The sequence below is a fragment of the Cetorhinus maximus genome, chromosome 24, assembly GCF_964194155.1.
Source record: "Cetorhinus maximus chromosome 24, sCetMax3.hap1.1, whole genome shotgun sequence".
NCBI lineage: Eukaryota > Metazoa > Chordata > Chondrichthyes > Lamniformes > Cetorhinidae > Cetorhinus > Cetorhinus maximus.
Window position 1 is genome coordinate 47,753,307 of NC_135902.1, and position 23,066 is coordinate 47,776,372.

The window sequence follows — 23,066 nt, forward strand, 5'->3', positions numbered from 1 at the left end:
TCAGACATTTGAACAGGCAGCAGCAGGAGTGTCACACTGGGATACTCCCAGTGAGAAGATTCTAAGCCTCTCTTTATTACAAGTGGAGAACATCAAAAAGCAGGGGGCTGTAAGTATAAGATATTGCCACTAATAAATCCAATTGGGAACTCACATCTTCATCCAGAGGGGTGGTTGAAATGTGGAAGTCGCTAGCACAGGGGGTACTTGAGATGAGTAGCAGAGGCACAAGAGAAGCAAATGGGGGAACAGAATAGGATTGTGCTGAAGAGGGGTGGATTCGTGTGCAGCATAAACACCAGCACAGAGCAGATGGGCTGAATGGCCTGTTTCCGTGCAGTAAATGCTGTTCATTCTGTGTCAGATAAGAGCAGTGAGCGAAAATGCAACAAGAAGCCTTGAATCTTCCAGTGTTCACGGACCAACGCAACGCCCCAATGTGGTTGTCATAAGATTGTTTTAATTCCATTACAAAAAACATGCGATTAGGAGACAGTATTTACAATTTATAAAGAAACATATTTAGCTCTCTGCCTGCATAACACTTATAAATATGATTTACATAATAAAATAAATATGTAAAATTACCAACTTAGCACGGGTTTTAGTTTGTTAAAAAATACACGGCATTATAGTTTGCATCAGTTTTTGACCTTGGCATTTCCTGCTTGAATCCCACTGTCCTGTTTTACACTTGTTAACTGAAAGGAAAAGGAATCCATTTTCTGTGGGTCTATCTTCTTGTTTTTAGTGATCCAATCTATGAAGACCCCTCCGTGGCTTAGAAAGGCCCACAGAGTCTTTCTTCCACATTTCGTAGGTCGATCCAGTGCTTTCCCTCGCTTGGTATTTTATCTGTGTCCTTGCAGGTTTTGTTGTGTGAGATTGTTGAGGTCCCATTAGAAAAGCCTGCCTGCCCCTCCACTGTGTGTGGACCTTTGTCCTTTTTTTTAAAAAAAAAACGCATTCAAAGTCTCGTCAGGTCCCAGTGAGCGGATATTTTAGCTGCCGCTGCTCAGCATTCCAAGTAGTTTGCTAACCTCTATCCCTTGCTGCTGGGCCATCTTCTGTATATCGAACCCCATGTGCATTAGGAACTGTATAACTGTCATCTCCTGGCCTGTGTACTGGTCCCTGATGGTGGGGCAGGTAGGGTTACAGTGCGGCCAGTGACAACCATCAGTCAGATGGATAGGGCAGCCCTTCAGTGAATTCTTGCCATTCTTGTTCCCATCCTGGAGGCTCCGATCCCAGCAGTGCAGTGCCCTGGGTAGGGATATCCCCTTCACTTGAAGATTCAACCAGTAGCTGGAAGTGAAACGTGAGAAGTTAACATTATACGCGGAAAGGAACATTGATACATTTCCTGTCAACAACTTCAAGATGACATTTCTCACTTCCACCCTTCCGGCCGTTTATATTTTCTCAACACTGAGCCTGCCACTACAGGGTGTGAATGCCAGGAGACTCACGACTTCTTGATGCCTTTTTCACTCACTGCTCTTATCTTAACGTAGAATGAACGGGATTTACTGCACAGAAACAGGCCATTCAGCCCATCTGATCTGTGCTGGTGCTTATGCTGCACATGAGTCTCCACCCGCCCCTCTTCAGTTAACCCCACCAGCACAATCTTATTCCTTTCCCCCATTCGCTTATCTTGCGATATGTGGGTAGCGGGGGATGGTGTATGATGTCTGGGTAGTGAGGACTGGTGTGTGGCTTCTGGAATATGAAGGGCACACATTAGATGCAAGTATTAGAAAGAGCAAGATAGGAAAAAACATTCTACGTTTTTGAAGAATTTTCCGTGTTTTCACATAGCCCTTGCCTTCTTGCTTGAATAGCTCATGTTGGGAAACCGCTCAGAAGATCACGGGATAGTAATCAGAAATGAGAATCCTTGTAGGTCCTTTTCTTCCCTGGACCACAGGCACAAAGCATCCTCGCTATATCTTTTTATTGGATGTAGAGTATAGGAATAAGAGAACGTGAATATAAGATAATGGATGTTTCTCAAAGAAGATGGGAGCCAAATCCAGTTAGATATGAACAGACAAATTAGGAGCAGGAGTAGGCCATTCGGCCCTTCGAGCCTGCTCCGCCATTCAATAAGATCATGGCTGATCTGATTGTGGCCTCAACTCCACATTCCACCTACCCCCTGCCCCGTTAATCAAGAATCTATCTACCTCTGCCTTAAAATTATTCGTTGACCCTGCCTCTATTGCTCTCCAGGGAAGAAAGTTCCAAAAGGTTCGCGACCCTCAGAGAGAAAAGATTTCTTTTCACCTCCCATCTTAAATGAGAGACCCCTTATTTCTAAATTGTGTCCCATAGTTCTAGTATGCCTGTATTTATTTAAGTTCTGAACACAGTGAAGACATCGCAAACTGTTTCATACAGAAATATTCGCTTCTAATAGCCAGTTACAGTTGTTACTTAAACAAAGTACGACCAGTGAAAGATTTAAATGCTACTCAGTGCGATAAATCATCTCTGCGTGAATTAATCCCGTCATTTCTACTGACTATCCATCTGTCAATTACCTTGGGAAATGTCCTTATATCAAAGGACATTGATATAGGACATAAATGGAAGCTGTTTTTGCTGCAATAGCGATGGACTCATTTTTAACAAAGCGATTCAGTGTTTTTGCTTAAAAAACCACCCTGAGTGAGAGAAGCGTGGGACAGCAGGTGTTTAAGGACAGATTAGTACGTTGGAAATTAGAACCTTTGGGAGGAATTGCAAATAGAATAATGATCAATTGAAGTTAAGGGCAAGGATAAAAAGAATATCTCGAAATGGAAACATATTGCGAAGCAGGATTCAGCGATTCAGATTATAAAGGAAAAGCTGCAATGGATAAACGATCTTTTCCCTTTTTGCTCCCTTTCTCTATCTTACCTTTTTGTGATAACTTCGTGAGACAAACACGCAGGTGCAAAAACAGCCCTAAAACCAAAAAAAAAGGGTATTTAAGTTAATTATATTATAGCATAAAACCCATGTCCAATTCACACCTTCCATAAAAAGCTGAGACAGAAGCAAAGTACCGCAGATGCTGGAGATCTGACATATAAACAGGAAGCCCTGGGAAAACTCAGCGGGTCTGGCGGCCTCTGGGGAGAGAGAAACAGAGTTAACATCTCAAGTCCAGTGTGACTCCAAATATGGTTCCCGAAGAAGAGCCACCTTGGGCTTGAAAGGTTAACTCGGTTTCTCTCTCCGCAGATGCTGCCAAGCCTACTGAGTTTTTCCAAGGTTTTCTGCTGTTATTTTGCATCTTCCATACTTGTGGTTTTGGCTGTCAAACAAATACGCAAGTTTATTTTAATCATGCCCTGGTTTCTGCTGGGTGTTTTTATGTTCTTATTTCGTCTTTTTACACAGCGAGTTTTTATGATCTGGAATGCACTGCCTGAAAGGGCGGTGGAAACAGATTCAGTTGTTAAGTTTCAAAAGGGAATTGGGTTGCTACTGACAAGGAAGAAATTATGGGGAAAGAGGGGGCTGGGGGTGGTACTAATTCAGCTATCTCTTTCACAGGCACAATAGGCTGTGTGGCCTCACACTGTGCTGTATGGTTCTCTGATTTTGAGAGCTCTTGGAGAACAGGCTCGAATGGCTCATTATGGCTGACCGTTTACGATAAGCTGAAATAAAGATGTTGCAGAAGTATGCTGGATTTATGCCGGTATTTTTGATGTGAATTAGCCCTTATTGTCACAGTCTCCCAGATGACCAAGTTGTTGAAAAGATTAACTCACTTAAAAAAAGGAGTAGGATGAATATATGTTCAGGAATGGACTGTGGATCACGTGGCGAGGTACTGGCTTAGATCAAAAGATAAAATATATGCACAGAAGGCAGTCCAGGCCATGATAGCTCAGCTACCTGGAAATACCTAGAGTTACAGAGTCATTTACAGCACAGGAGGAGGCCAGCCAACCCATCAAGTCTATGCCAGCTCTCTATAGAGCAAATCCAGTCAGTCGCATTTCCCCCGCTCTATCCCTGTAGCCGCTGCATGTTTATTCCCTTCAACTGCCCATCCAATTTCCTTTCAAAATCACTGATCGTCTCTGCTTCCACCACCCAGGTCAGCAGGGAGTTCCAGGTCATTACCACCCGCTGTGTAAAATATTCTTCCTCACCGCACCGCCCCCCCAACCAAGCCCCCCCAATGCCAGCAAACTGGCATCTCTTCCTCGAGACCTTAAATCTGTATCATCCGCCTCCCATCCCCCCACCAACCCAGACCTTGTACAATCAGCTAATGGGAACAGTTTTTTCTTGTCTACCTTGTCCATATCTGTCACAATCTTATACACCTCTAACAAATCTCCCCCCCACCCCGACCCATCTTTTGTTCCAAGGAGAACAACCCCAACTTCTCCAACCTGGCCTTGTAGTTAAAATCCTTCATCCCTGGAACCGCACTGGTAAATCTCCTCTGCACTCGTTCAAAGACTCTCACATTCTTCCTAAAGTGTGGTCACTGGAAATGTACACAATACTCTAGTTGTGGCCTAACCAGAGCTTTATATGGGTTCAGCATAACCTCCCTGCTTTTGTACTCAATGTCTCTACTTAATGAAGCCTGAGATTCCATATGCTTTGCTAACCACTCTCTCAATATGCCCTGCCATCTTCAAAGATGTATGCACATGAACCCCCAGGTCCCTCCGCCCTATACACTCTTTAGAACTGTGCCATCAAGACTTTCCAGGCACCTCTGCTGAACTCTTGCAAGTCTTCAGCTGGAGACTCTTCTGTTCAGGCCTCCCCAGGGTGTTAAATGGAGGAATTCACTGGTCACTCAAGCAGCTCCCCCTTGGTGTTGGGGGTGGGCACAAGATTCAGCTCCCCTCCTGCTGCTAAGATTTGGGACAAATGTTAAATGGGGCAGAAACCAGGCCCTCCACCCTCGCTGACCCTACACCCCTTCAGACCCCAGGAACTTGATGTCCATAATTTCTTCGTCACAGTTTTCAACTCTCTGTAGGACAGCAGCTCACGGTTGAATAGGGAAGATACGCAGACATACATGTAAGGTGGGCATATTTCCTTTTTTGGGTGATTTATTTCAATCTGCCTTAGTTGATGCTTACACACAGTAATCTAATAAGACAAACTGCACCCCCACCTCCCCCTCACCCAAGTGACTCAGCAGCCAATCAAGCATGGCTCACCCCTTCTTGTTAACACACAAACTTGTTAATAAAATAGGCGATAATGGCTCCTAACTGCTGAGGCTTGTGGCCGCACAAGGGAACATTTTAACAGCCAAGGACTTAACGCCCTCACTGTGTCGTAGAGGTGACAGAACTTACGGTACATCCTTGAGAGTATTCTTCAGCTCTCTCCCCAGGTTCTGAATGTAGTTCCACTGACCCTCTTGAACTGGTTGCCCAGTGAGATGCACATTATCGACTGTAAGCTGTGCTTCATCAAAGAGCCACTGGACCACAAACAACGGACCTTTGAAAGAGACCGAATGAAGTTAGATTCCTTGTGACTTTTCTCCATAGCCCCATTGCTTCAGAAATATCTCACCTTCCAGTGAAAACATATGGATGAACATTAGGAGAGGCAGGGATTAAACCTGGATGTTCCAGTCAAGTGGCAAATTATTAAACTCATTATTTGTAAATGCATTGGGGCTCCAATTACTGAATTATCTGGTTTCCGACAACAGAAAATGGAATGATACAGCATGGAAGGAGACCATTCAGCCCATCATGCCTGTGCTGGAGCTTTGAAAGAGCTAACCAATTATATATTTATCCAATTTCTTTCTCAAAGTCACTGCTCAATCTGCTTCTCTATTTGGTCAATTAGAACCCCTCGTAAATTTGAACAGTTAACCTTGACCTTCTGTCCTCAGATAGATATGGCATTGAAGTCCACAACGTGCTGTTGACAATATCAACATACAAATGCTTAACGTGTTTCAGTAGCGTTCTCTGACCTGATGTCTTTAAATTTTGTTCTTGGGATGTGGCTGATGCTGGTGAGGGCACATTTATTGCCCACTGCCAGTGGCTTGCTAGGTCACTTCAATAAGCATTAAAAATCAATCACACAGTGCAGGCCTGAAGTGATAGGGACACCAGAGAGAGTACAAGTGACAGGTATAAAAGCAAAATACTGCAGATGCTAGAGACCTAACATAAAAACAGAAAGTGCCAGAAAACCCCAGCAGGTCTAGCAGCATATGAGGAGAGAGAAACAGAGTTAATGTTTCGAGACCAATATGATTCTTCTTTGGAACGCCTTTGCTCAGTCCACAAGCATGACCCCGATCTTCTGATCGCTTGCCATTTCTATTCACCATCTTGCTCTCGTGCTCACATTCCTGTCCTCGGCCTGCTACAATGTTCCAGTGAAGCCCAACGCAAGCTGGAGGAACAGAACCTCAACTAGACTCAACATTGAGTTCAACAACTTCAGACCATGAGCTCTGTCCTCCATTTTGACTTCCCCCCACCTCCTGTCCCAATTGCCATGTTTTTGCTTTCAGATGGCGCTGACCTTTATTCAGCCAGTAACACATTCTGCTATTTTGCTTTCAGACAGTACTGACCTTTATTCTGCTTTTCAATGTTTTGTGTCTTTAATACTATCATTACCACTCCCTTTGTCTTGTGTTCCGTGATATCTTTGTTATTTAATCTCTGCTGCCCTCTAACCTATCCCTGACCTTCCCTTTTGTTCTACCTACCCCTCCCCTCTTTTTCAACAGCATAAAACCCACCACCTTCCTACCTCCCTTCAGCTTCAAAGAAGAATCACATTTGATTTGAAACGTTAACTCTGTTTCTCTCTCCACAGATGCTGCCAGACCTGCTGAGGTTTCCAGCATTTTCTGTTTCTATTACAAGTGAGAGGTTCCCTTCTCTGAAGGATATTAATGAGACAGTTAGAAAATCCAATATCTTTATCACTATTTTTTCTAGTATGAGTTCACACGTTATCGATTTATTGAATTAAATTTGCCAATTTAGGAATAGAGCTCAAAACCTTCAAGTTACAAATCGACTATACCATGGCACTCAGAGTGAAGCTGTTAACATATCTAAAGCAAATGAATTAATGCTTCTGTTAAAGTAGTGGAAAGAGAAAGATTGTAGGTAGAGTTCTACAGATCCATATTTGTATGTCATTCTCTTCTCTTTGTTGCTAAGTTACTATTCCCAGTGTTCAGATCAGAGGAGCACATTTACCATTGGGAAATTGGAGGCCTATTTGAGGCCTTTACTACCAGGGTTACTCTGGATAATCAAAGGCTGCCTTATGGATCCGATAGACTTTGATATAGTTTATTTTTTTAAACTTACTTCTTAAAGTCGGATATATTTTATATCCAAAGAAACAGTTCCACTCTTCCCCTTCTCTGAATTGCTGCTTGCAAAGTTCAGGTACAACTCCATTCCAATATCTGAAAACATAAAGGATGTTTTTAGTCATTTCACACGATCGCTAAGCCCAAAAATTTAGATCAACCCACAGAGAGGAGGTAAGGATCTCCCAGGCCTAAATGGAGGAGCCTGTGTGAGAATCAGCCTAAGGGGATTTGCGGCCTACAAGCAATGAAGCATCCTCAGGAGTGGAATATTAACCATGTCATGCTGGTTCCCAAACACTGTTCATAAAACATACAAATACAAATAGGCCATTCACCCCCTTGAGCGTGTACTGTCATTCAAATTAGACCATGGCTGATCTGTATCCAACCTCCAATATACCTGCCGTGGCTCAATATCCCTTAACAGCCCTGTTCCCTTCTGTGTTTCATTTGATGCAGTTATTAACTGCACAACTTTCCTGTCACCTTTTTAGGTTCAATGAAGGTGGAGGACATGAGATGAATGGGTAGAAAGGAGCACTTAGAGCTATTAGCAACTTGTCCCTTTTCTGTAGGGGGAGCTGGTTTGATGTCTGTAAATGTGCTGCAGTGGATAATGATTTTCAAAGTAATATTAACTGTTATGTACATGGGAGTGCCTCTTTGCATCTTTGTGGAAGTTGGCTTCTGTGCTTTGAGTACCTTCTCATGACTCTATCCCATGATCTATCAACCCAGGATACTCTCCTGCTGTGATTAGAACATCTTCATTAATAGTCCCAAAGATAAAACAAGTTGTCATAGAAATAGAATGGTTGAAAGTATATATTCCAAGGCCCTTTGTTCATTAATAATGATGTACAGATAGTAAATAGTAATCTTCATTGATCAGAATGGCAGTAATAATTTATTGGTGCCCAATGATGCTTTAAACCAATGTGAGTGAGACGTCCAGAATTCCCACATTGATTCGAGACTATTAGGCCAGAAGATGCTTAAGTAGCTTTAGTTATTAGCTTGGGAACAATGTATTCACATCTCCATCATCATGGAATTGCTATTATCAACGAAGGGCTGAGCAAGAAATTAATGAGAATAAATGGCATATCCTATTCCTATTCCATGATATCTAGAAGCTCAAAAGGGAAAGGGACTGTAGCAAAAAGTCTGACCTTATTCCTTTCTTGATCGCTTCAGTAGGAGCGCATGATATCGTGTCAATGCAATCAGTCCTTTGGTATTGTTTGTTGTCCAGGAACCAGCCTGAATCAGCCAGACCGCGAACTTGCACTCCATGGACGCCCAAGTCTTCAAGCTGTTCGGCCACTCTGTCGACATTCAGGAGGACCCCTGTCCCACCGGCACTAAACAGACAGACAACCACTCCAATTAATAACACTGCCATGAAAGAACAAAAAAAACTAGCATTTTATACAGGGCCTCTCATGACCTCAAGATGTGCGAAAGCGCTTTACAGCCCAACTGAGTACTTCTTAAGTGTAGATACTGTTGTAATGTAGGTAGCATGGCATGCACAGCAAGGTCACACACACAGTAATATGACAATGGCCAGATATTCAGATTGTTAGGTACCGTTTGAGGTATGAATTATTGGCCCGAACATCCCTGCTCTTCTTTGAAATAATGGCATGGGATTTTTTTACATCCACCTGAAAGGGTTGACAGAGCTTAGGTTTAACACCACCCTCTGGAAGACGTAAGAATGGTAATAATTCTTACAAACCCAAGCTTCAAATGGTTTTGTGCTAAGGAAAGAAGTACAAGGTCTTATTTGTTAATCTCTTGCTGACATCATTTAACACAGCTTCCCCTAACAGGGAGTGTACATCCATCTATCGTAATGTAAAATACGCATTGATTGTTCATTCTTCCATAATCCCCTCTGAGACTTCACAAGTACATTTATCCAGTAGACCACCAGAGGTACTGCTTCCCTGGGCTGTACAGTGTTTGCTGCAGGACAAGCATATTGCAGAATTCCTCATTAACAAAGATGATAAGGCAGTCAATTAAAATTCCATCTCCATTATCACATCCCTGAGGTGTAAAATAACATTTGTGTCCTGCCTTGTTGGTAAAATCACTTCTTTTTGGCAGCCCCTGGGACTTCCCTGGATTGAGCTGATGAGATATCCAAGGCCCAAACTGAGCAGAAATGAATGATTCGGAGTAACTCTTTAAGTTTGATCTAAACGGTGTCAGTTTTGAATTGGAGAAAAAGACCACATGCTCAGCCCTGACAATGCATCAGACAACCTTGCTCTCCTGAGCCATTGGGAGGTGTTGCTCTATCTGAAAAAGCTCCAATAAGTAATGAGAGAACTGCATTGCCCATCCAGCACAGCAGGCCTACAACCCAAAGGCCAGTCAATCTGAACTGCTGTGGACTGCAATCAGTGTAAAGAGGCAAAATGACCAAAATATTGCAACCCAATTTATTTAAAGAGGGGTCGTTGCCACTCAGAAGTTATGCACTACCTCTTCCTTCATTGACATAGAACAGGGAGTGGCAAAGTGCTGAAATAAGGAGATCATGTGAGTTGTGAAGACGCCATAGAGCATGGAGCTCTACTATGTTTTTCTCCTCAAACTGCTGACCAGACCCTTTAAATGGGTTCTATTTGGGGCTGGAATGTTAATAGGTTGGGATGGGGAGATGGGAGAGTGATGCTGAGCGGCTTCAAACTTCACTTATTTGGTTTGTGTTTTTTTTTTAATCCACATCTGGAGAGTCATGGGACCCACAAGGAGGTAATTAGGACCACATGGACCATAAAAATAAAAGGCAACAAAGACACACAAGCTTTGAAGCACCGGTATGAAAAATGTGACCTAAACTGATCAGAAACGAGCGAGTCTGAGTAACGCTAAATTTAATCTAAACAGTGTCAGTTTTGAGGACATAGACAGCTGGAGGTGAAATGAGCAGACATGTGGCAGATGAAAATTTAATGAAGAGACGTGTGAAGTGATACTTTTTGGTGGGCAGAATGAGGAGATGCAATATTAAATGAAGTGTACAATTCTAAAGTGGTGGGAGTTGTATGTGCATAAATCATTGAAAGTGGCAGGGCAAGTTGAGACAATAGTTAAAAAGGCATAAACAAGGATCCTGGGCTTCATAACCAGAGGCTTAAAGTATTAAAGCGCGGCTGTTATGATGAACTTTTGTCGAACTCAGGTTCCCAAGCTGGAGTGCTGTGTCCAATTCTGGGCTCCGCGGTTTAAGAAGGATAAGAAGGCTTTGGAGAGGATGCAGGAAAGATTTGCCAGAATGGTCCTGTGGGTGAGGGGCTTCAGTTACGACCGGAGCTGGAGTCGTTCACCTTGGACGAGAGAGGGCTGAGAGGAGATTTGACAGAGGTTCAAAATCATGAGGGGTCCAGAGAGGGTAGATAGAGAGAGAGAGACTATTCCCATTGACAGAGGATCGAGAGTCAGAGGACACTGATTTAAGGTGATTGGCAAAAGAACATATGGCGACATGAAGAAAAACTCTGTTACATGGCGAATGGTTAGGGTCTACCTAAAGTGTGGTGGAGGTAGATTCAATCGTGGTTTTCAAAAGGGAATTGAATTAAGCTCCTGAATAGAAAAAAAATGACAGAGCCACAAGGAAAGGGCAGGGGCCTGGGATAAGTTGAGTTGCTCTTGCAAAAGAGCAGCATGGACAATATGGGCCTAAAGGTCTTTCTGTGCTGTAACCAGTCCATGATTCTAACTACAGATAAGGCTGTTACTAACATTTAGCAGCAGAGTTATTTAAGTATTGGTTATGCAACAGAGGACTAACAGTTAGAGAGCGCCACTGTAGACAAACCATTTGCAAAATTTGTACTCCCTGAGTCTACTTCAAAATATTTCGATGCATTCAGTTAGTTCAGACTGTACAACTCAGCCTATTGGAAGAGTCTGCTCTAAAGGGTGTGCTTAACTCTTCAAAAATCTACCCAATGCTGTTGAGAGGCTCCAGTTAGACTCTTGCCATTCCGCAATTAGTACATTCTGTTAATGTCATAGTAATAGCTGAAATTGAAGGGTGGACCAAGACTTTAAAGAATTCTTCCTGGAAGAAAGACTTAATACATCTTTCTAACTTGCTCACAAGCAACATGATTATTTGTAAACCGTGGCTGAATGCATGGTCGCATCAGGTGCGTGACAGGTCATTTGCAACAAAAAGATGGGAGCACGTTGTTTTTTTCATTCTCTCAAGTTATGCAAAAATTTTGAGATGGGGGGAGAGATATTGCTCCTGTGGACAGGATGGAATTTCTCAGTTTATTAGATTCACATTCTTTAATCTGAAAGCCAGTTTTTGTTATTCGAACTTCTTAAACTTCTGATTAATACCGATGACATGAAGGGATATGGGGATAGCGTGGGGGGGAAAAGCACTGCAAGTGGCTGATCAGCCATGATCTAGTTGAACAGTGGAGCAGGCTTGGTGGGCTGAATGACCTACTGCAGCTCCTATGTTCCTAAAGGGATTTGTATTGAAGAGTTCCAATTTCTGAAATGCTTCAACAATGCATAAGGCAACACTGAATATACATTAAATAATTGTTGGTTTCTTTTTAAAGAAAGCAAGGCAAACAGACAGACAGAATTGCATTTGTATAGCACCTTTCACAACCACAGGATGCCCCGAGATGTTTTACAGTCAATGAAGCACCTTACAACAGTGACCACACTTCAAAAAGCACTTCATTGGTTGTAAAATGCTTTGGCATGACCTCAGACCATGAAAGGCGCCATATAAATGCAAGTATTTCTTTATTTTAAAAGAAGCCAATGATTATTTTATATACATATTCATCAGCTCTATAGACATGTCACAAGTCACTTTCTCAGACTTTATCCAGTCTAATACCCGCAAAAAAATGAGCTTCATACTATTTTAAACCTCCATCATGTCACTAAAATATATGCACAGACCTCTCTCGGAACCAACAGCCCATCTCTACTCATCACACAAACTCTCCTGAATCTACGCTTTTCCCTTAACAACTTATTCGAGGGCGAGGAGAAAGGCTCAAGTCCGGGTCAACATTCTGGCCCATGTCTCCGACTCGCCTTGGTCACTTTCACCTCCCTCCTGACTGGTTTACCTCTTCAGCCTGTTGCAAAAAAGGTCAGTCCATTTTTACGTCTGAAACCTTCTGGCTCAGCCCTGCTCCCTTCAGCAAGAGGGCATCGTGTCGCAGGATCTTACCCGGGGACCGTAGGTTCTTTTGATTGAAATCATGCTTTCCAGGGAAAATAATGGTGGCGCAGCAAACGAGAGGAGGAATAAAAAACAGCTGAGGTACATTCTCAGTAATTAAAGGACAGGCTTGAGTCCTGAAATGAAATGAATGATGACGGCTGTGCTCTAGCTGCCTTTTAAGAAATATCAAAACAGCTCCCCTGGCTCCTGTTCAACGTGTGTGTACCAGCTGTCGTGGGAAGCATTAGGTTGGAAATTCCAAGCGTACATCAATCAGTTGATGGAATGATGTCACATATTGCATGCATTCGTGGAAGTGGCAACGCGAGCTCCAAGAAACTAAAAGACTTATAGATTTTTGCATTTAATTCCCATACGCCAGCCTTAAAATGCAATCACTGATCGGATTCACAGGCACAAGGAATGGCATATTTTTCCTTTGAGGAATTATCATTGCTTTTCAATAATATACAGGTTTAATTAAACCATGGATAGATCAAATCAAGATGGTGTACCCCGTTTACTTTTCCAAGTCTCGCTGGTGTGGGAATCTACATTTGAAGACGTGCGAACATTAGTTTACAGAGTTTTTGTGGGGTTTTGATGAAAGTGCTCGATTTCTTATTTCATAAACCAGGAAGAATCAGAGTTGGGAGTTTTGAATTAGATGAACAAAAGCGTTCTCTTATATTTCAAATGTCTTTGTATCTAATTGTGTAATTGTAATAATAGTAATTACAATACAGCCACATAAAACAATGTTTTCCCATGGAAAGGGTTACCAGACCATTAATGGCAATTCCGCAATAAAAATAAATATAATCAGAGACTGGGTGGCAGAGTGGGTAGCAGAGCATCCTTTAATCTGTGGAACCTTGCTTTGAATCCTGCCCACAATGTTGGGACAACATATCTTCTTTCTAACAGTTGTTAAAGGTCCCAAAAGAAACTCGGAGGGTGTGCCAACATAACCTTCCTGCCTTGATGTCGTTTCAACTATTTTCACCAGCCTGCTGGCATTTGGTATGGCGAACACAGCAAAAGCACAGCTTATTGGGTTTCTCAGTTATTAAATGCAGCTCCTAATGTCAAACTGAGGCAAACTGACTAGATTCCAGCTTCAATGTCTGCTCTGTGGCTGGTCTCAAGCAGGGCAGCTTGTAGAGGTACTAAAATTGGCTTTGAGCATATGGATGGCAGATGAAGAGAGCATAGCTATGATGCCCCCACAGTTGAATAGCTTGCTAAAACTCCCCCACTTGGAAGCTCACATGAAGAACCACTACTTGGGCAAAGTACTGAAGGGCGTTTGCTGTCTCTGTTGGTTGGAATGAGTCAGTAGCTGGAGATGAGAGGAAGGGAGGAAAGGAGGGCAAATGCGATGGGGGCGGGGCGGTGGTGAGTGATGGGGGCGGGAAAGAGGAGGAAAGAACGGGAGAGGGGAGTGAACTGACCAAATAAAAGTTCATAATATGCCTCAAACCTCCAAAAACATATGAAAAAAAGGTTTCCTACAACTAAAGCAGAACATTCTGGAAACACTCAGCAGATCAGGCAGCATCTGTGAAACTATAGAAAGAGGAAGGAAGGATTAATGTTCCAGGTCAACGATCTGTCATCAGAACCTGTTCCCAGCACCTGCAGCATTTTGCTTTTCATGATTACCTATAAAATAGTTTAAAACAATGAAGTATTTATTGTCGGTAGCTAGATTGCAGTCAGCCAGAAGTGCCGACTAGCAGCTGGGAGCGCTGCAGAATTTTGTCCATAAATGAAGTGCTTCCATGTTCCGGGGTGCGGAATCCATCAGTGTTGTTTTGGTGTTACTGCCAAAATTCCACAAAGAGCAAATGGAGATAAAAGGAGATCAATTATTTTGCACTCAATCTTTGGCACTGGCATGGCTGAGTATATATCAGACTGTAAGGGTAAACTGAAAACCCTTTGGCATCAGCTTTCAACTCCCACTACCTACCCCCCACCCCACCCCCATCCTCACAATTCTGATATTATTTGTTGGAACACATACCCAAAGCATTCTGAGACTCCGAGTAGCCCAAACAGACAACTCAACTTCATCCCCCATGCACTAAAATAACTTATTGAGTCGTTATCACCTTGCTGGTTACAGGGCCTTGCTGGGAGAAATTGGCTGCAGCGTTTCCTACATTACACCAGTGACTGCACTTCAAAAGTACTTCATTGTCATTGTCCGTAAAGCGCTTTGAGATGTCCAGTAGCTGTGAAGTGCACCATATACATGCAGGTCTCCCTTTTTCTTTTCCTTGCGCCCCTTAGCACTACTGATTTTCCCTGACCCCATGACTAACGTCACCTATGAAAGCACGAAGTATGAATTCTTAGTTAAGTACTTTACTGAACTTCATAACATATATGAGCAGCAGGTGTCACTGGCTCCCGACTCATTCTCCCATGCAGCTTCCCATTTCAGACCGTCGGTTTTGTTGGAAATGGAATTATAAAAATTGGGCGACTGCTTTTCTATCTCCAAGATCAAACTTGCTTAAGCCGACTGGACAAATATTTCCCGCACTGAATTATCTAATGATCATTGTTGACAAATGCTTACTGTGTTGCCGTAGAAACTATACATTCATGTTGCTGCCTATATTACACTCCCATTTGTGTACAGTTAGCAATTCTTTCGAACCTGACTACTGTAGCTCAAAGAACTTTGAAGCTATACATGTTTACAATTTCAATTGAAATACCTGCCAGGGAAAACTTATCTAAATGTGTTTGTGATGCTGCTGCATATAGCGTTTGAAGGGACCACCTCCAGCTGTCTTTTATCCACAATGATTTATCATACACAGGCTCAAGATTTGATAGCTGCAATGATTTATCACTGACTCACAATAATAGGACAATTCCAATCCAGACAGCAGTCTACTGTCAAACATAAGCAGAGTGATGGAAGGCATCAGCAATAGTGCTGTCAAGCAGCACAAACTCAGTAATAACTTGTTCAGTTTGGGTTCCACAAGGACCTCTCAGCTCCTAAGCACATTATAGCCTTGGGCCAAACATGGACACAAGAGCTGAACCCCCAGAGGTGAGGTGAGAGTGACTGCTCTTGACATCAGGGCTGCGTTTGACCAAATATGGCACCAAAGAGCCACAGTACAATTGGAATCAAGTGGAAAACTCGCCAGTAGTTGGAGTGATACAGATACACAAAGGAAGATGGTTGTGGTGGTTGGAAGCCAATTATCGCAAACCCCAGGTCAGCGCTGCAGGAGTGTGCCAGGGAAGTATCCTGGGCCCACCCATTTTCAGCTGCTTCACCAATGACCTTCCTTCTGAAGTATCAGAAGTGAGGATGTTTGCTGATGATTGCACAGTGTTCAATTCCATTCACAAATTCCTCAGATAATGAAGGAGTTTGTGCCTCCAAGCAGCAAGACCTGGATAACATCCAGGCTGGAGCTGATAAGTGACAAGTAGCATTCACACTGCTCAAGTGCCAGCCAATGACCATCCCAGCAAGGGAGAGTCTAATCATCTCCCTTGACGTTCAATTACATTGGTCAAATTCCCTACATTCAAAATCTTGGGAGTCGCAAATGACCAGAAACATAACAACCAGCGTATATAAATACTATAGCTACAGGAGCAGGTCAGAGGTTGGGTACTTTTTGGCAAATGGCTCACCTCCTAATCCCAAAAACCTTTCTGCCACCCAAAAGGCAGAAGTCAGGAGCATAATAGAATACTCTTCACTTTCCAAGATGACTGCAGCTCCAACAACAACCAAATAGCCTAACAGCATCAAAAACAAATCAGCACCCCATCTACCATCTCAAACATTCACTCCCTCCGCAATTGGCATGGCCGCAGTGTGTACTATCTGCAAGATGCACTGCAGCAACTCAGCAAGGTTTCTTTGACAGCATTTCCCAAACCCCTGACTTCAACCACCTAGAAGAACAAGGGCAGCAAATGCATGGGGACACCATCACCTGCAAGTTTACCTCCAAGTTACACATAATCCTGATTTGAAACTATATCGCTGTCCCTTCAATGTCACTGGATCAAAACCTTGAAACTCCCTTCCTAACAGCACCATGGGTGTACCTACAATTGGTACACATAGACTGCAGTGGTTCAAGAAGGCAGCTCACCACCACCTTCTCAAAGGCAATTAAGGATGGGCAATAAAAGCTGGCCTTGTCAGTGACGCCCACATCCCGTGAACAAAAAAAAATGTAAAATCCACTTATGTTGCCACCTTTATCTGTGTTTCTGTGCACCACGATCTCTGCTCCTCTTCGTCATTTAAAACCTTACTATTTAAGGTGTGTTTCTTAGTTTTACTTCCAAAATGTTTTGTTTCAACATTTTTCCGCATTTTAAACTAACGTTGCCCACTATCGGCCTACTTTATGTCCTTCTGCTATCTTTTATAGCCTTAGTCCCTAATTTAATGTCATCAGGAAATTCCAGTATTCCTACAGTCCCTAAATCCAAGATATTTACATTTTTATTGCATTAATAAGAGTGATCTCAATGCAAAATACTATGTGTGACACATCATGTCACACCTTTCCAGTCAGACAAACCTTTTACCCCCATCTTTGCTTTGTATCTTGCAACCATCCCTCTATCCCTGTGAGCTTATTCCTTTTGGTTCTCTATAGTTCCATAGACTTTTTCCATAGGTCTCAATGTTTTTTATTTTGAAAATCCAGATGAGCTGCAATTCATTAATCTAACCTCTCTGTTATTTCTTCAAAGAATTCCATCTGCTGGTCAAATAACCTGCCATTTGGACATCTGTATTAAATGGCCCTGTATGTTTATTTAATGTTTAGCAATTTCATTCTGTATTATGAACTCTAGTAGTTAACTAACAATGGATGTAAGACTAATTGGTCTATAAATTACTTTTTATCCTTGTCTCCTTTTTTCTTTTAAGAAAATAGGGCAGTCACTTTCACTACCCTCCAGTTCCCCAGCATGATTTGACTTTCCACAAGATTTTGCAAAATTATAGTCAGGCCCATAGCTATTTTCTTTCCTAACTCTCCTCTGGATTATCAGGCATAAACCATCACATCCAAGTGATTAGTCTATCTATTTTGAATAACTATTTTCACCTCATTTCTTTTTGTTTTTGAATTATAACCTGCACTAACTTTTCCAAACCTACCTCTGCTGGTTCTATAATGCCAGTACTGGCTCCCCTGTGCAAGCAAAGATGAATTATTTACCATTTCTACCATTCCTTCACACACTGTTACAAACTGGGTAGCTTCATCTCTCAGTAGCCTGTTTCCCCTATTAGTCATCAATACACTTCCTTTTTGCCTTACTGGAATATATTTAATTTGTACTCTTTCTGTCTCCTGTTTAAACATTTCCTGTTAAATACAGTTATCTTTGCCAATTTTTCATTCCCTTTAATCAAGGCAAAGTCTCTTTTTATCTTGGTATAATTTGTGTTTTTCCCCCCCCCAGTCAAATACATATGCCTGTCACTTTTCTTGCTCTTTACTTTTCTTACATTGAACTTAATTATATTGTGGTCACTGTTCCCCAAATGTTCCCCTAACTTGATGTGGCCTACTTGCTCCATTTCATTACACAGGAACAGATCAAATAGTGCTTCCTTCTTTGCTGGAATGGTAACATGGAAAGCAGTCTGGAATACACTGTAAAAAGTCTTTCTTCCCTTTTACATCAAACATTTTCCTAGTCTATTTTTTGGATAATTAAAATCTCCTACAATTATAAATCTATTATTAATACATGCTCCTTCCTGCTCTTTCTTCCTTATCCCCGCTGAAAGTTTTATATCTAGGTATATTTAGTTGCCAATCCTGACTTGGCTGCAGTTGCATTTCAGTTATTAGTTTACATCATGTATGCCTATTTTCATCAATGTTGCTCTCTCAGTTTTAGACCTGGCAGTACAGTCAGTAGCAATATCATATGCAGGGGCAAATTGTCCAACTCTGCGAATAGTTGTTACTATGTTACCAAGGTATTCTAGTCAATCAGAAGTTAAGGAGTATGCCACCAAACCACAACTTGTGATATGAGAGAACAAATGCAACTATATTTCCTGCACTAAGTTAACTGTTCTGTATTCAAGATTAAAGATGGATGGAACAGTACATTCAAATGTCAACAGCTAGTGTCACAGAGCATTGAGAATGTAGACTTGATCCCTTGTTCTGTTTAACTGCCAACCTCAGTCACATCAGTGTGATGAAGGAAGAGACAAATGACTGAAGCTCTAGGCTCCACAATGATAGTACAACGCTCACAAGTATGCTTTCATTGTATGTGATTTCCGTTTAATTATTTTCTATTTGATTTGGTAAATGTGCATCAAACCATAAAAGTGTGTTTAGTCACAGTGTATGAACACATTGAGGTTTAAATATGCCGTCCTTTCCTGTGGCACACAGTTCACAAACTCTGCCAGCACAAGCAAGGGGAATTATGTTTTGCTCAGTAAGTACAGGAACAAGCTTCAGGGCATTGTCAGTGAATCTTTTCTACAGTGTTGCAATTGATGACTGCTATTTGTGCGTAGAAACCTCACTGTCTGTACTGATAAAGTTAGCACTAAGTCCATGTACCAGCAAGTTGATTTCACATGCTGCAGTGAAGCAGTGTCACAGTAGTTGATGGAGGTCACAATACAATTGTCATTCAGGCTTAGAGTTATAATCTTTTTGCCTTTTTTGTAAATGTGATGGTAAGGATTACAGGCATTTTGGTTTTCTATCAAATGGATGCCTTTATTTAATTTTCAAGTGGGAGATGAATAGTTAAACCTATGCAAGATGTTCCATTTTTTATAATAGCAAATCTCCTGTAGCACAGTTCATAGAGCATGCAGTGTTTTATAAAGTCAAGATAGATTAATCCATATAACATGCTCATATAAGTTGCTCCATAGTTTGGGGGTTAGAGTACTGGCCTTACTAAACCAGAGTTAGTGAGTTCAAATCTCACTGGAGCCTACTTGCATTTAATTAGTGCAGACATGATAGGTCAAGTGGCCTCTTTCTGCGATATAAACTTCCTATGTTCCTTCGAAACAACAAAGTTAAGTAAGCAGTGGGTAAGTTGATACAGAGACCAGTTAAGACGTTAAAGACTTCCTGATTCTAATAATTTGTATTCCTGGAGAATTTTTTCTCGCTTATTCATACTTTTGGTTGTTTGAAGTGTGACATAGGAGGTTGTTTCTATTAGGCAAGAGTATTAAGGATTACGGAACAAAGGGAGATTAAGATACAGATTGGCCATGGTCTAACTGAATGGTGAAACAGGATTGAGGGGCTGAATGGCAAACTCCTGTACTTATTTTTCTAACAAAAAGAAACATACTATATATATATATACTGCTTTCGTAGTAGTTGTTAGTTAAATTGTGCCTATATTGTTTATTGACTGCGATAATATGACCACTTAAATGTCATCGCAGCTTTTCCACGTTGACCCATGCAATGAAAAGAACTTTCATGCTAACATCTTACAGCAATAGCTTACTGTCTGCTTTTTTTTTTAACCTGCACGTCTCCCTGAACAATTCCTCAATTTGTTGAATGTTCATGCAGAAATATGTAGCAGGGCATCAGGGCCAGTTAAAATATCATGACTGGGTGTGGTAGAGCCCTCTTCCATACTGCTAATTACATACCCTCCTGGACAAGGATGCCTTAAGAAATCCATTGCAACAGTTTGAAATTGCATGGTTGCAAAAAGTTAAGGAATAAGAAAAGCCCGTTCACCCAGTTATTTATCCCACCCAATAATACCCTGTGACCATTCAGTTCCACCATTTCAAACCAGCTGAATGCTGAAAGGTGATCTGTGGCACAACGGAATCATAAGCAGTCTGATAGCTTCATAAATTCCTTGAATATTGACATCACTTACATCTTAACTGAGCAAAGCAATGACGGTGAGCTCACTTAATAGTTAAGCTGGTTGTGGCATTGGGTAGCCAAGAGGTAGAGAGCTGGATGAGTGTTGATTCAGTCCAAGATGCTGAGTTAGCAATTGGCAGGGGCAGGTTTGCAGAGTCTTATCTCTGAGTTGGAGAGCGAGAAATCATCCAGCTCTCCCATTCCTGTTTTCTATTTGCGATGATCACTAGAAGTGTGCCGATGAAAACAGGAACAGGAGTAGGATATTCAGTCCCTCAAGCCCGTTCTGCCATTCAATGAAGTCATGGTTGATCTGTATCTTAACTCCATCCACCTGCCTTGGCTCCATATCCTTTTATGCCCTTGTGCAGATATTTGGGTCCCCACACTGGATAAGTAACCGGTCAGCGTTCCCTGTCTAGATTTGTGCATGAGATACAGCAATTGAGCCAGAGAGCGATACCTAGAAAGGAGTTAATGCCTTAATACTTACAGAAGAGGGGGAGGCAGGGACAGACATATGAGAAGGTTGATAGAAAGAAGGGGGAGAAGGAAACAATAACCATTAACTTGTTGATCGATTTTCAGCAATTATCAATTAATCCACACCCTCATCTAATCTTATCAAGTTGCCATAGGTAGGGTGAGATGGTATGGAATTTAATCTTTAACGACTGTGGGCAGTGCTTGAGATCCAAAGTAGGATTTGATCCCAGCCAAGATAATTTCCACTGCAGGGACTGAATGCAGTTTTCTACACGGAATTCACTTTTATCTCAAGGAGAATTTGATCTTATCAGAGTACATCTCAAAGAAGAAGGAATCTCAGCATTGGGACCCCGAAAACCCAAACAACATACCTGGTTCCAGCTAGCAGCAGAATTTTTGCATTTTCAAGGCCTTTAGTCAACAACTCTTTGACAACTTCTTGTATTATCAGCGCTCCCATGAAAGCATATTCACCTTCAACAAACAATAGGCAGAGACCAGTGAGTGCACTCTACACTAGGAATGGCTGTTACAGTAAAATCCCACCTTTTACTTTGACTCTTCTTCCTCTCCTGAAGGTACTGACTAATGCAGGGTACCAAAGGCCAAAGTGGCTATTCCTCCTTCTTGTCGCTTTACTGTGTCTGCTGGTAGCTATTTGACCATGGGAGGCATCAAACCTAAATCTAATTATGGCCTGACAAAACATTCACACGCATAGCCTTTCCAAGAGGGATGATTAGATAGTAATGGGGACTTTATCCACTGGAGCAGAGCTAGCTAAAAGAAGTTTAATGTAGGTTTTTAAGAGTTTGAGGGATTTTGAATAGAGTGAATGGGGAAAGACTTTTCAAAATTGAAAAAAGTGAGAAAAGAGGTTATGAAAAGATTATTTACGCAGGGAGTCATTGCTTTTCCACAGAGAGTTGTTGGGACAGAGACCATTGCATCTTTTAAGGAAAAAGTGGATAAATATTTGAAGCAGAGGGAGATTATAGGGACTAGGGAAGAGAGAGCAGGGCAGTGGGATTAATCTTGGATTGCTCTAACAAAGAGCTGGCATAGATCTAATGGGACTTTGATGTTGGTGCTGCTGGTAAGAGCAGCATTCGTTGCCCAGGAAGTGATGGTAACTGGGTGAGTTGCTTAACCCCTTCAAGAGGGCAATTAAGTGTCAACCATGTTGGTGTGGAGAGAGAGTGACTGGGATAACAGCAGATTTATTTTTTTAATTACATTAGGGAACCAGATTTTTTTTTAGAACAATCTGATAGATTTGTGGTCACTTTTACTGATAACAGCTTTTTTATTCAAATGGCTAAATGGTCTACTTCTGTCTGTAACCTTGTTAGCTAAATTCACAGAACTCCAGTACCTCACCAAGATGGTCATTCTTCATGTGTAACCCTTCACAATGACTGTTGGCAAACTTTTGGACCTTGGAAGTCATTAACAAGCAAGTTTGATTCTGCCCCAACGCACACAAGCTTTCCGATAGTGGTCACCGGACAGCAATCAGGAGCGGGAACCTTAGTTCAAAGCCACTGTGGTGAAGTGCAGTGCTCCTGTCTATGCCCTGGTCACATTCAGCCAACTGAATTCAATTATCAGACCCAGGACCTTCTAAATGTATGTGGCTTTGTATCACTCCAGGTAGTGAGTTTACACAATTGGAGAACTCCAGTTAAGTTCCTCGGGTATTAAATTCTGCTTAACACGGCACACAGAGTCAAATGAAAACTTACTTTTCTCAGATTTCTGGGATGCTCCACTCCAAACATCACTTGAACAATAAGGGATGAAACTGAAATTGAAAACATAAGTGCAATTAATGAATGCGCCTGATATAATTATTCAAGTGGAAATATTATTTTCAGTACAACACAGAATAGCAAATTGCTTATGAGTGGGAGAAGATGCAGAACGCGCACACTTGCCTATGATAAACTTGCCCAGTAAAGCCAGTCCCAGATTTCAGCAGAGTGACTGTGGGGAAGGAGAGTCACTGAGAAACAGACCTCTGTTTCATCCCTTCTCTACAGGGAGGGAAGGAAAACTGAGAGAATCATTCATCCTGGTATTT

The 23,066-nt window shown here is 41.9% G+C and overlaps 1 protein-coding gene and 1 long non-coding RNA gene across 2 annotated transcripts in view; both read right to left on the reverse strand.

Moving 5' to 3' along the window:
* LOC144699875 (uncharacterized) overlaps nt 1-23,066 on the reverse strand; it is a 425,222-nt gene that overhangs the window by 57,925 nt on the left and 344,231 nt on the right. The window lies entirely within an intron of this gene.
* Nucleotides 441-23,066, reverse strand: part of notum1a (notum, palmitoleoyl-protein carboxylesterase a) — a 32,763-nt gene continuing 10,137 nt past the window's right edge. Inside the window, exons 5-11 of the mRNA XM_078571199.1 lie at nt 22,729-22,787; nt 21,355-21,457; nt 8,527-8,718; nt 7,347-7,447; nt 5,340-5,487; nt 2,911-2,958; nt 441-1,308 (exon numbers count right to left, since the gene is read on the reverse strand). Coding sequence (XP_078427325.1) covers nt 1,002-1,308; nt 2,911-2,958; nt 5,340-5,487; nt 7,347-7,447; nt 8,527-8,718; nt 21,355-21,457; nt 22,729-22,787 — 958 coding nt within the window. The 3' untranslated portion in view covers nt 441-1,001. The remainder of the gene's footprint in view (nt 1,309-2,910; nt 2,959-5,339; nt 5,488-7,346; nt 7,448-8,526; nt 8,719-21,354; nt 21,458-22,728; nt 22,788-23,066) is intronic.